This window comes from Natrix helvetica (genome assembly GCF_964273705.1).
Source record: "Natrix helvetica genome assembly, chromosome: 12".
NCBI lineage: Eukaryota > Metazoa > Chordata > Lepidosauria > Squamata > Natricidae > Natrix > Natrix helvetica.
In genome coordinates this window covers 15,073,207-15,085,584 of record NC_138556.1, presented here as the reverse complement: position 1 = coordinate 15,085,584, position 12,378 = coordinate 15,073,207, and the positions used below count along the sequence as shown (strand labels likewise).

The 12,378-nt window shown below is 43.7% G+C and overlaps 1 protein-coding gene across 5 annotated transcripts in view; it reads right to left on the bottom strand.

Moving 5' to 3' along the window:
- Nucleotides 1–12,378, bottom strand: part of DMXL2 (Dmx like 2) — a 52,462-nt gene that overhangs the window by 14,923 nt on the left and 25,161 nt on the right. For 2 of the 5 annotated variants that reach the window (XM_081964877.1, XM_081964879.1), the window contains exons 20-26: nt 10,686–10,762; nt 9,205–9,335; nt 8,062–8,310; nt 3,108–3,289; nt 2,758–2,888; nt 1,444–1,529; nt 503–704 (exon numbers count right to left, since the gene is read on the bottom strand). In XM_081964877.1, coding sequence (XP_081821003.1) covers nt 503–704; nt 1,444–1,529; nt 2,758–2,888; nt 3,108–3,289; nt 8,062–8,310; nt 9,205–9,335; nt 10,686–10,762 — 1,058 coding nt within the window. Of the gene's footprint in view, nt 1–502; nt 705–1,443; nt 1,530–2,757; nt 2,889–3,107; nt 3,290–6,478; nt 6,617–8,061; nt 8,311–9,204; nt 9,336–10,685; nt 10,763–12,378 lie in introns of all 5 variants that reach the window. The other 3 variants (XM_081964878.1, XM_081964880.1, XM_081964876.1) reach the window with 2 other exon arrangements.

The following is a 12,378-nucleotide window of genomic DNA, read 5'->3' as shown; positions in this document are numbered from 1 at the left end:
GTCAGGGTTCCGACGGATGCCCTAATTTAATCTTGAGCCTTGAGCCAAGCTTCAAAAGATATCCAGTTATTTATTAGGAGCTTCATGTCAGCACATTCCCAAGTGAAGCCAGCTCTGACCCCACATAATTTACGGCCCCAATCATGACCCTGTTTCCCCCTTCCCCCCAGGTGTGTCATCATTCACATTCACCGATGGGGCAATTTTGCGGGTTGTAGAGATCACTTCCTTCCGGCCACTGTAAGTAACCCTGGGATACATCCTTGAGAGAGATAAGTCTGGAATGTACATCTGTCTTTTGCTGCCATGCCGATTCATCAGTTTCCCATCCCCCCTTCCCAATGGCAACTCGAGAGCAGGCCAGGGATGCTTTGCGAGTTGACATTCGGCTCCCCTCACTTCCTGAAGGCAACCTGCGCAAAGTTGCGAGTTGACATTCGACACATCTGGAAGACCAACCTCAGATGTCTCCCTCCTTCCATTAAAAAAAGGCCTTCCTTACTTAAATGGTGTGTTTTCAGGATCAACCATTGCTTTGATGCGGGCCGCAGCTGCTCTGGCTCCCATCCCAAGTTCGGGAAAACAAGTATTGATGTAATCTGGTGGGGGACCTTCAAAGCGGTCCATTCTTTCTCGCAGGATCTGTTCCCAATTCTCCAGATTTTTAATCACAGCGGTACCCAGAGGTGATGTGACAGGAAGCTCTGAAACAGGAATATTTTTTTGTGGTTTGCTTAATCCCAAACAAAACAAGCATTCGTTTCTGGACACCTCCTTTTAAGGAAGATTCAAATTCCCCAAACACCTCTGCCTGGCTTTAGTCGTTTAAGACAGGAGTGTCAAACTCAATTTCATTGAGGGGTGCATCAGGGTTGTGTTTGTCCTTGGAGGGCCAGGGTGGACGTGGCCAGCTTGACATCACTCCTGTAAGGGGTGCCGGTAGTGGCCCGAGTACTCTGCCAGCGAAAACAGGCTCCCAAACTGTGTTTTCGGCTGTCACAGCCTCTTACAACCCTCTGCCAGTGAAAATGGAGCTCAGGAGGGCTGCAAGAGGGCTGCAAGAGGCTGTGGCAGCCAAAAATGGAGCTCGGGAGCCTCTTTTCGCAGGCAGAAGCACTGCGGGCCGGTCCTTTTTCCAGGGTGGTCCCATGGACCAGATCTATAAGTACCCCTTCCCCCCCCCCGGGCCAAATCTGGCCTCCGGGCCTTGAATTTGACACCCCTGATTTAAGACATTTATATGTCTTAAATGAACATCTTGTCTGTTATTTTGCGTTTGTTCTACTTTGCAGTTTAATCTGGTCTTCTGAGTGGCCTTGGGGAAGAGTATAATTTGGGACAAGAATATGTAGACACATTCCATGGAATTCATTATTTTTAACTTGTCGGGTTGAAAAATGCAGAGCACGTCCATCTGATCATCCAAGGGTTAATGCAACTCACCAGATAGTTCTAAGCCAGTAATGGGGAAGAAGTTCTTAATATTGTTCAGAGCAAGTTTGACCATTGCCAAATGGATGAGAGCCCAGCTGCAGGGGGAAAAAAAAGATAAATGTTTATACTGTGTTCCACTTTTACCACCCAATCATATTTTAAAAGAAAAAAAAAGAGGAAAGAAATACATTGAATGTTTAAGGTTAGATTATGGTTACTTGCTCAAAGGTTATGCTTTGTTTTTGGATGTCCCATCTTTTATAAGCTAATTCAAGTCCTAATTTTATATACTAGGCTTTTCCAAACCTGGACTGCAACCTACCCTTATTTAATGAGTAGCGAGACTTTCTCCTAGGTGAATATACATTGCATATATGTATACAATACAGTGTTTGTATATAACACCAAGTTTCATAGAAGGATCAAAAGGATGTGATTATTTCACTGTACCTTAACTAAAAATTCAGCCTTTTTTAAAAAAAAAATCACCCTCCATAACTTTGAGAACTGGTTATAAGTCTCCTTGTTCAATCTTATTATTACTCTGAATGGTTGCTGAAGAAGTGGTTGATATTCCACTTGGCGCAGTGGTTCGAGTTCAGTACTGCAGGCGACTTCAGCTGACTGCTAGCTGCAGTTTGGCAGTTCGAGTCTCACCAGGCTCAAGGTTGACTCAGCCTTCCATTGAGGTGGGTAAAACGAGGACCCAGATCGTTGGGGGCGATAGGTTGACTCTGTAAACCGCTTAGAGAGGGGCTGTAAAAGCACTATGAAGCGGTATATAAGTCTAAGTGCTATTGCTATTCAAGGACTATCTGTACTTGAACTTTCCAACTGTGGGACACCTCCAATATTTCCTGGAAAACCAGTGAAACTTGAGACATTTTGGCTTGGAAAATATTTAAATTTGTTCATTTGAATGAATGATGGTTTTCAAGTGATACTCCTGGGTCTACAGGTGCTGTGTTTCTAACTCCTACTACCAAGTGCCAAGACAAACACAACAGTGGGCTAGAACGACAAGTGTCAAGGCAACACAACAGTGGGCCAAAATGACAAGGGTCAAGGCAACACAACAGTGGGCTAGATCAACAAGTGTCAAGGTAACACAATAGTGGGTCAAAATGACAAGGGTCAAGGCAACACAACAGTGGGCTAGAACGACAAGTGTCAAGGCAACACAACAGTGGGCCAAAATGACAAGGGTCAAGGCAACACAACAGTGGGCTAGAACGACAAGTACAGGTATTGTTTATAGCAGGAGAAAAACAGAAGGCTTTGGATGAGCTTCTGATGAGCTTTGGATGCTTGGCGGTTTGCTACCTGTAGGAATTGGCATCCTTGTGCTCCTGAATCTGCATATCAGAGAGGAAAGCATCCTCGTCTTCATCCTCACTATGGATGCTTTCATCCGAATCGTACATCACCCCACTGTCTGAAAAAGGAAGGAAGGGCTGTAAAGGAAGGACAAAGAGAAGCTTCAAAATTTGCACTTGCAGATCTCATTCGCACAAATGAAGTCGCTTCCTTTCAGGGGCACAGGAGGACTTCAGATGCTATGAAAAAAAAAATGTCCCAGTGGGAAGAGATGCTCAATGTCAGAGGAGGTAATTTGGGAGATCATGGACTCTCCTTCGGGGACTGGAGGACCAGCAGGGATGCCATTAGCTTACCTTAGCCACAAAATAGTCTAACATGCTGAGTTCCGGGGGGATGAATTTCTCTTTGTAGGACGGTCTTTCTGCAGGGACCGGGGGAGGGACCACACTCTCCTTGACGGGTCTTCCAGGCACCAGCATTCTCATGTTGAATCTCCTGCGATGCTTATCTGTCTCTTCTGAAGGGACTGGAGGGGCTAAGCAGAAAGGGAGAGTTGAAAGAAATACACAAAATATATGGTTGTCGTGGCCCACCAGGGGGCAGCAGAGCTGGCAGCAGATTCAGACAGGGAGGAGATTGGGGAGGAACATGGGCCAGTCCTGAAGTCTGGGGAAGGCTCTGACGAGGGCTCTGCATCGGAGGCAGAGACGGGGCTGAGGCCGTTTGGCAGTGATCAGGTGCCTACAGAGCTAAACAGCAGTGAGGCAGATGAACAGCTGGAGCCTGTTCCCAGTGTGTGCATGCGCAGAGTTGCCAGATGAAAGAACAGGGGTCGACTTAGGAGTAAGGCCACAGGTGGACAATGAATGGCCCCTCCCATAGGGAATAAAAGAGGAGCGAAAGGGGAGTGGAGTTTGCAGGAGACCATGAGTTCATTCCTGCATTCTTGCCAAGTATTGTGGTGTCTGAAAGATATCGGCCTGGCCACTCTCCAAGCCTGATAAAGGTCGGTAATTGTGAACTATCTTGAAAGACTGTGGGAGAGGAAAGACTTTCCGGAGAGGAATTTACTGTAAATTAAATAAAAGGGGTTTATCGGGACGAGGACTCGGCTTCATGCTGCTGGGGAAGTCCAGGTGAGAACAATGATGAGGACAAATTGGCAAGTTCATCCTTGATTCCAGAGTGTCAATTTCAAACTTCAGGAAGAGAGCACATCATACAAGTTGTAGAACTGAAATTATAGGAAGATCACATGGAAACTACATTTAGGATTAAAAAGAACCAAACAGGTCCTGGTAATCTTCAGGCAGAGCCTATGAAGTGGGAATGAGATCCACCAGATTTCTGGAAGTTGTGAGACATTCTTGCAACATAATCTTTTGAGAACAATCAATATTTGTTCACTATCAACCACACAAAGTGGAATCTTTTCAGAAGAAATAACTAGGCAGCGCTGAAGATTACTCTTATTTTACGGCAAACAGGCTCAAATTTTTTTAAAAAAATACAGATCTATCTACATCGGATCTACCGGTCTAATGCAAACTACCAGCCATGGTTGATAAAATACGCTTCTCTGAGGAGGATCAAATATTGTCAAATCTCAGTCAAAATCTCAGGCTTAAAAAGCATCCGTTCAGCAAGGAAAGTTAAAAAGAAAAAGGCAGAAGAGTTTTCCCCGATTAACTCAAGTGTAAAATATTCTTATTCTGAAGTTTGATTCCCCCCCCCTCTTTTTAAAGAGAACTGTAGATAGAGGCAGAGGCAGGTTGAAATATTTCTTAATCAAAATAAAGATTCAATATCTTGTAAAGATATCTTGTAAAGCTCAGTGGTAAAGTAGTTTAAAACATCAAGAGGAAAATCACTGCATGATTTTAGAGGCCTGTTCCTAAATGTGTAGAAGTAGGTGATCATTAATGCAAATTTGTCCTCGTATAATATGATATCCTAGAATCTTATTTCTTGCAGAGATTGGATGGGTTTCTGTCCTTCTATAAGCCAAGAAACTTTGATTAAGATATTGGAGACGGAAGATCAACATCTCCACATTGTTTGTAAGGCTGCTCTTTGCTGCACTGAGTATTTGACAACATTTGACCCTACAAACTGAATAAAACGTGGTCGAACATTTTTCGCTCCTCATACAAGTAGGATCAGGCAAAGCCACACGGCAAAGGGACACAGACCTTCCTTAGTGTCCTGTGTATCACCAGAAACTGGATCGGCGACTGGATTTAAAGAAATGTTAGATGTGAAAAACAAAACAAAACAAACATTGTGGAAATTAGGAAAAAAAAAGGAAGCAGGGGAATGTAACTTAGAAACTAGTTTTTAAAACACTGCGTCAGAAAGATAGGATTTCCATAGCCTTTGTCAACAGAAAGCATGGTCTAGTCATATGTCAGGATTTGCTAACCCATGCTAAGGTAAAAGTTCCCCTCGCACATATGTGTTAGTCGTTCCCGACTCTAGGGGACGGTGCTTATGTCCGTTTCTAAGCTGAACAGCTAGCGCTGTCCAAAGACGTCTCGGTGGTCATGTGGCCGGCATGACTAAATGCCAAAGGCGCACTGAACTGTTACCTTCCCACCAAAGGTGGTTCCTATTTTACTACTTGCATTTTTACATGTTTTTGAACTGCTAGGTTGGCAGAAGCTGGGACAAGTAATGGGAGGAGCTCACTCCATTACACAGTGCTAGGGATTCGAACCGCCGAACTGCCGACCTTTCTGATCGACAAGCTCAGCGTCTTAGCCACTGAATCGTCCCTTTTCGACGTGGCGGCTCAGTGGCTTACCCCTTTTAATCTTCATCTAATCTCTATTTTAATTCTGGAGGAAAGAAAAATCTAGATGACTTCACACCTCTATTGATTTTTTTTTTTACAAGAGAAAGGATAGAAAAATAACACTCAGTCCCTATTGCACTTCATTAAAAGTCTCCAATTATGAAAAAGAAGGCAGAACAACAGATCAAGGAGAACAGGCCACACATCTCAAAGCAAAGATTAAAATCCATGCAACGGATCCAGGACTGGACCTGTTTTTAGAAGAGTATATAGTAGTGGTCAAAATTACAGAAACCTTTTGGGAAAAGTGTATTTTCTAAAACTAGCTAATAACACCACTTATTTTTAGAAGTACCATAAAATTATATATCAATTGAAAGATAATTTAATCAAGAATGTAATGCAATAACTTTTATGAAGGATTTGCTATTAGAATAGCTGTTACAGTATAAAGAAGAAAAGTGAAACACGTAGGAAAAAAATGAAATATAAAAAAGTTATCACCATAGGAAAAAAAAACGAGATATACAAAAATTATCACCATGTCAATTAATACTTAGTTGGGTAACCTTTAGCATGAATTACGGCCTTACAACATCTTCCCATAGAGTGAGCCAAGTCTCTTAGTTCTGCAGCTGTTATAATGGGAAACCAAGATCGAATGATAGCTTCTATTAACTGGGTTTTATTGCTGGGTCGCTTCTGACAGTTTCTTTAGTTGGCTCCATAGATTTTTAATTGGATTAAGGTCTGGGCTATTCCCAGGCCATTCCAGCAGTGGAATAGGATTATCTTGAAACTCCACCCCCACCCCAAAAAGTGGTGTTATTAGCCATCAAACCTCAAAAATACATTTTCCCTAAAAAGGTTTCCACAATTTTGGCCACTACTGTAAATCTCCCCCCCCCCCCCAGCACACATGGTTCTCACCATCCTGCTGCAGCAGAGGGCAACTATCACAGACAGAAGTGGTTTGGTCTGTGGCTGATAAAGCAGTATGGTGGGATAACTCTGAATTGCCAAAGGGTGTTACGGTTTCTGCGTTGGTGATTAAGCGCGACGGTTTATCTGAATCGAACAGAGCAGAAGAGGAGTGATTCTGACGGTCTGCGGGCTGAAACCGTGCAGGTTTGCATTGTGATAGTAGGCAGAAAACAGGGATGTTTGGTAAAAAAAAAAAATCCAAGCTGTTTCTTTCCCTCCCCAAGAAATAAACCAACAACTCTCTCTGAATGTAAGAAAGGCAATGTCTTAAGTGCTGACTCTTTCGCCCTGCTTCGGTCACCTGTTTAGACAGGTAATAGTTCCGTTAAACCATGGTGTGGTTTGTCTCGTGTGGTTTGAGATGCTGTGGCTTGTTTAGAAGTCACACAAGGCAAACAGGGTTTAGCAGAAGGTCAGTTGAAGGTCCACCCCAGCAGACCTCCAACTCAGTATCTTCTGAGGTTCTGCCAACTCCTGCTATAGGAATTGTTGCTTATTGCCAAAAGGCCTAAAAACTTACAAAAATGTTATGTATTCAATATTTCTGACAGTTAAAATATCTATTGAGCATAATAGTTGACAACACAGTTGTGTTCTCTCTCCTCCAATTCCCCCCCCCCATAAAAACAAGAATTGAGGGGCAAGGTCCAAAGTTGCTTAATGAGATTCCATGGCTAAGGTGGACTTCAACCAGTGTCTCTCTCTGCTCCTAGTCTTACTCCTGCATCAGTTCTTCATTCCTCCATCAGTGTCCCACTGTCTTCTTCCAGGAGGTTTTTTTCAGCTCTAGACCAGCTGATGGTCCTCTCATTTGCTAGTGTTCTCTCATCCAAGTTTGAACAAAGTCTAACCCTGATTTACGTATGCTTGTAAAGTTGCCCATCCTATGTGGCAGGACATTAAAAGGAGACTAGACTAAGGAGAAGACACTACGAAGTGAAACTCATCCATTAAAAAAAAAAGTACATTAGTGTATTATTTTCAATAGGCCTTTTGAAAGGTAAAGGTAAAGGTCTCCCCCCCCCGCCGCCCCACATATGTGCTAGTAGTTCCTGACTCTAGGGGGCACTGCTCATATCCGTTTCAAAGCCAAAGAGCCAGTGCTGTCCAAAGACATCTCCGTGGTCATGTGGCCGGCATGACTAAATGCTGAAGGTACACAGAACGCTGTTATCTTCCCATCAAAGGTGGTTCCTATTTTTCTACTTGCACTTTTACATGCTTTTGAACTGCTAGGTTGGCAGAAGCTGGGACAAGTAACGGGAGCTCACTCCTTTACAGGGTGCTAGAGATTCAAACCGCCGAACTGCCGACCTTCTGATCAACAAGCTCAGCGTCTTAGCCACTGAGCCACCACATCCCTATATATTCAATAGGCCTTTTGGAAAACACCCCTTTAAATCTGGACATAGGAAAGATGTAATTTAATCTTGGGGAAATAGCCTTGGAGAGCCAGAAAACTCAATCTTGGACTAGGAAGGCATCCATTCTGATTATGAGAACTCCTCCATAAATCCTTGAAGAGTTACCTGGAATATTTTCTGATTGCCGCCTGGGTTTAATCACAAGTTTCACGCCTCCTCCAAAGATGGCTGCCCACATTCGGTTGTTCAGGGGATGGGCTGCCAGCCGGAATAATTCATTGGAAGCATTTGTGGCAAGCGCATGGATCAGAAGGCTCAGGTACACAGCCACCACAGCTTCACAAAGCAAGATGTTCAACTTTGGCTGATCCTCGTCTTGGGCTGAATTTAAGAGATTGAGTAGGGAGCTGACACCTGGGAAAAGAGAACAGTGAACTGGTGATGGGCACCCTCAAGACAGAATGAGATAACTCACCACGGCCAACTTGCCAGGGCCAACTCGCCATAGGATAATTTAATAATTCAATTTGTTTAAAACAAATGAAAAAAATCATTTCATTTTTGTCATTCACATTTCAGCTTGTCCTTCCTTTCTTTCATGATTCGATTTCACCTTTTTCTTTGGTATTACTGCAACTCTTGTCTCGCGGCCAGTTGGCCATGGCAAGTTGGCTGTGATGAGTCGGCCATGGTGAGTTGGCGGGGATGAGTTGGCCATGTGAATTATCATTCTTCTGCCTAGATTAGTCTGTAAGGCCAGCAACAGGACCTCATTAAAACATTGTTCAAAATCTCAACCTTTCAAAAGACCGGAGTTAAAAACACGCTCCGTGTTCTCAAAAAACGAGTGAGCTAAATTTATGGAAGCAAGATTAACAATCCTTTTCAGAATAGGACAGGATAGGATAGAGCTAGAAGGGACCTTGGAGGTCTTCTAGTCCAGCCCCCTCAAGCAGGAGAACCTATACCGTTTCAGATAAGTGGTTGTCTAGTTTTGTCTTAAAAACCTCCAGTGATGGAGAGCCCACAATTTCTGGTTAATTATCCTCACTATTAGGAAGTTTCTCCTTAATTCCAGGTTGCTTAATAGTTTTTATAGAAGTTTAGAGGGTGCTACTAAGCAATCAAGAAGGTAAGAATAAGGTCAGGCAAAACATTTCCAAAACGGGACTTGCTTGATTCAGCTCTTACTGGAAAACCTCTGAGCTTAAAATGACAGCAGTTCAGCTCAAAATGCTCGTTTTTCAGAACGAAGTCTAACTGGCATGACGGTTGCATGGAGACATTGACACAGGAGGCTTTTCTTACCAGGCCATTGAGCAGGCAGTGAATTTGGCGTGACGTGCTCTTCGATGCTCTCCGTCCTCAGACGCCGACGTTCACTGAGCAGCAGCCCTTGGTAAACCATCCCTGTGAACTGATTGGTTTCTGTCTGACTGCTAAGAAGAAGTTTTAATATTTTTTTTCTCTTCAGCTCAGAATAGAAAAATCTTACACCAAAGCAAAACCGGCAAATTAGTGGCAGGGGGCAAGGTTGGAAGCATAAAGACTTGTGACCCAAAAGCTCTAGAATGGCCTTAAGATCTCTCTCTCTCTCACACACACACACAAGCACAATACAAGCAGCTTCTCAATGAATATTTCTGCAAACAAAAACAGATGAAACAGTATGGACTCCTTGACCAGGATGGTACAATGTGTTGTGGTCCACTCGCAGCGTGGGGAGGTTGCAGCAGAGTCGGACAGTGAAAAGGTTGGGGAGGAACAGGGCCCAGTCCTGGGGGCTGAGGAAAACTCAGACGAGGACTCTGCGTCAGAGGCAGAGAGGGAGCTAGACAGCAGTGAGGCAGAGGAACAGCTGGAGCCTGTTCCCAGCGCACGCATGCGGAGAGCTGCCAGAAGACAAGAACAACTAAGAAAGCAGGGCCGACTCAAGGAGTAAAGTCACACCTTGGAGGTGATTGGCCCCTCCAATCGGAAACAAAAGAGGAACGAATGGGGAAGGGGCTTTTGCAGGAAAACAATTCGTTCATTCGGTCTGGAAAATTCGATTTGTGAGAAACTCTGGGCCAAGTTTTGCTTTGCCCTGCGTTTGTAAACTGGTTATCTGGCAGAACTCTAAACGAGATAAGGTGTGTGTGGATAAACATTCCTTTGAAAGACTGTTTGATAAGCCTGGCTGACTGTGAATGAAAGGAATTCACGGTTGTGTAAATAAAAAAAGGTTTTGTTGAGACCAAGACTTGGCTTCTTGCTTTCTAAGGAAGCCTGGGTCAGAATACAATGCTTCGATCGGTCAATTCTATTCAGGGGTGATTTGATTGCAATATCCCGTAAGTCCTCCAAATAGTCCAGGGGTGTCCAAACTTGGGAACTTTAAGACTTGTGGACTTCAACTCCCAGAATTCCCCAGCCAGGCTGGGGAATTCTGGGAGTTGAAGTCCACAAGTCTTAAAGTTCCCAAGTTTGGACACCCCTGAAATAGTCCCAATCAAGAAACCAAGGTTATTAATAGCAATGCTACTTTTATTACAGGGAATCTCTGAATTCCTATTTTGGTAACTTGAATTCAAACCAAATCGATTCATGAGACGAATACATCAAGCGAGATCTTGTTTACCGCTCAACAAAAATCCAAAATAGTCTCTATCCTTCTATCAGATCCCGCCTTTAGCTCTACAGGAGCATAATTAGCATTGCAACACATCTGTGGCAACCCCCTGTTCTGTCCCACAAAGGAGAACAACAGAGCCATGCTGGGGAGAAGCGCACAGTGAAGGAAATCTTACCTGTAGCTATGGCTGTCACATAAGGCTTGATAAATCGATGCAGAAAGGGAAGCAGCTAAAGAATAAAGAGTATGGACCTGAAAAGGGAAGCAGAAGAAAACTGGTTAAGATATGAAGAATATATTTCCAGGCTGAATTGTTGAGTGGTGCGGTGGCCTAGAGGTAGAGCTCTCGCCTCACAACCAGGAGGCTGTGAGTTCAATCCTAGGTAGAGGCAGATATTTCTCTCTCTGGGCACAATGAAAATATATCTGCTGAACAAAACTCCGCATTGGTGACATGAAGGCATCTGGCCAGTAAACACTCAGCTAGCTCTATTCAGTTGCCCAAACTTCACCTGCAAGGGATTATGGGGTCATTAAATGATGGTCATGATTTCCAGGCTGAATTGTTGCCATTGACTTTCAATTAAATTTCAAGCAAAAGTGCTCTACAAAGAAAGCAATGGGTCTGTGGTCAATGCTGGATCAATGCTGCTTATTAAGAGTCTGGCACCTCTTATATATGAATTGGCCAGGTGCAATGATCAGAACAAGAGGACGCGGTGGCTCAGCGGCTAAGACGCTGAGCTTGTCGATCAGAAAGGTCAGCAGTTCAATGGTTCGAATCCCTAGTGCTGTGTAACGGAGTGAGCTCTTGTTACTTGGTCTCAAATTCTGCCAACCTAGCAGTTCAAAAGCATGTAAAAATGCAAGTAGAAAAATAGGAACCATCATTGGTGGGAAAGTAACAGCATTCTGTGTACCTTCGGCATTGAGTCATGACCACAGATAAGTCGTTGGACAGCGCTGGCTCTTTGGCTTTGAAACAGAGATGAGCACTGCCCGTGAGAGTTGGGAATGACTAGCACATATGTACAAGGGGAACCTTTACTTTTACCTTAATGATCAGAACATTGGACCTGGAGCATGAATGGAAGCCAAATTGTATGTCCCAATGAGGTAGGGTGAATGGACCAGTTAACATTTCCTCAAAGAATTTAATTTAGGATTGGGAATCTGAAGCCAGTAGGGCAGGAGCCTCCAAACCTGGCAACTTTAAGACTTGTGGACTTCAAGTCCCAGAATTCCCCAGCCAGCATGATCTCCATGATATAAGGGAAAAAAATCCTAAACTAGGTATTTTAAGGTAGAAGGCTAGAGGGAGACATGAGAGCAGTTTTCCAAAACTTGAAGAGCTAACGTAGGGAAGAAAGTATGTACTTGTTTTTCGTGGTCCCCAAGGGTAACACAAGAAACAATCGGTGGAAGTTTTACAAAGTAAGAGAGTCAAACTTTGATGATCTTGGGAGCTCATCAATTTGATGAACTTGGGATCTCATAAGCATGAAACAGCCTACTTCTTGGTGTTGCCATTCTCCATCACTGGAGGCTTTCAAGAAAATGTTGGACAACCACTTGTCTGGGATGAGTGTGATTAGTAAATTACTTTGGGCAGAAGGTTGGATGAAAAGACCTCCAAGGTCCCTTCCAACCTTATGACATAGCTCTATCTGTACTATAAGACCTTTGCTTTGGGCAGAAGGTTGGATGAAAAGACCTCAAAGATCCCTTCCAACCTTTTGACACAGCTCTATCTGAACTACGAGACCTTTGTTTTGGAAAGAATGTTGGATGAAAAGACCTCCAAGGTCCCTTCCAACCTTATGACATAGCTCTACCTGTACTACAAGACCTTTGCTTTGGGCAGAAGG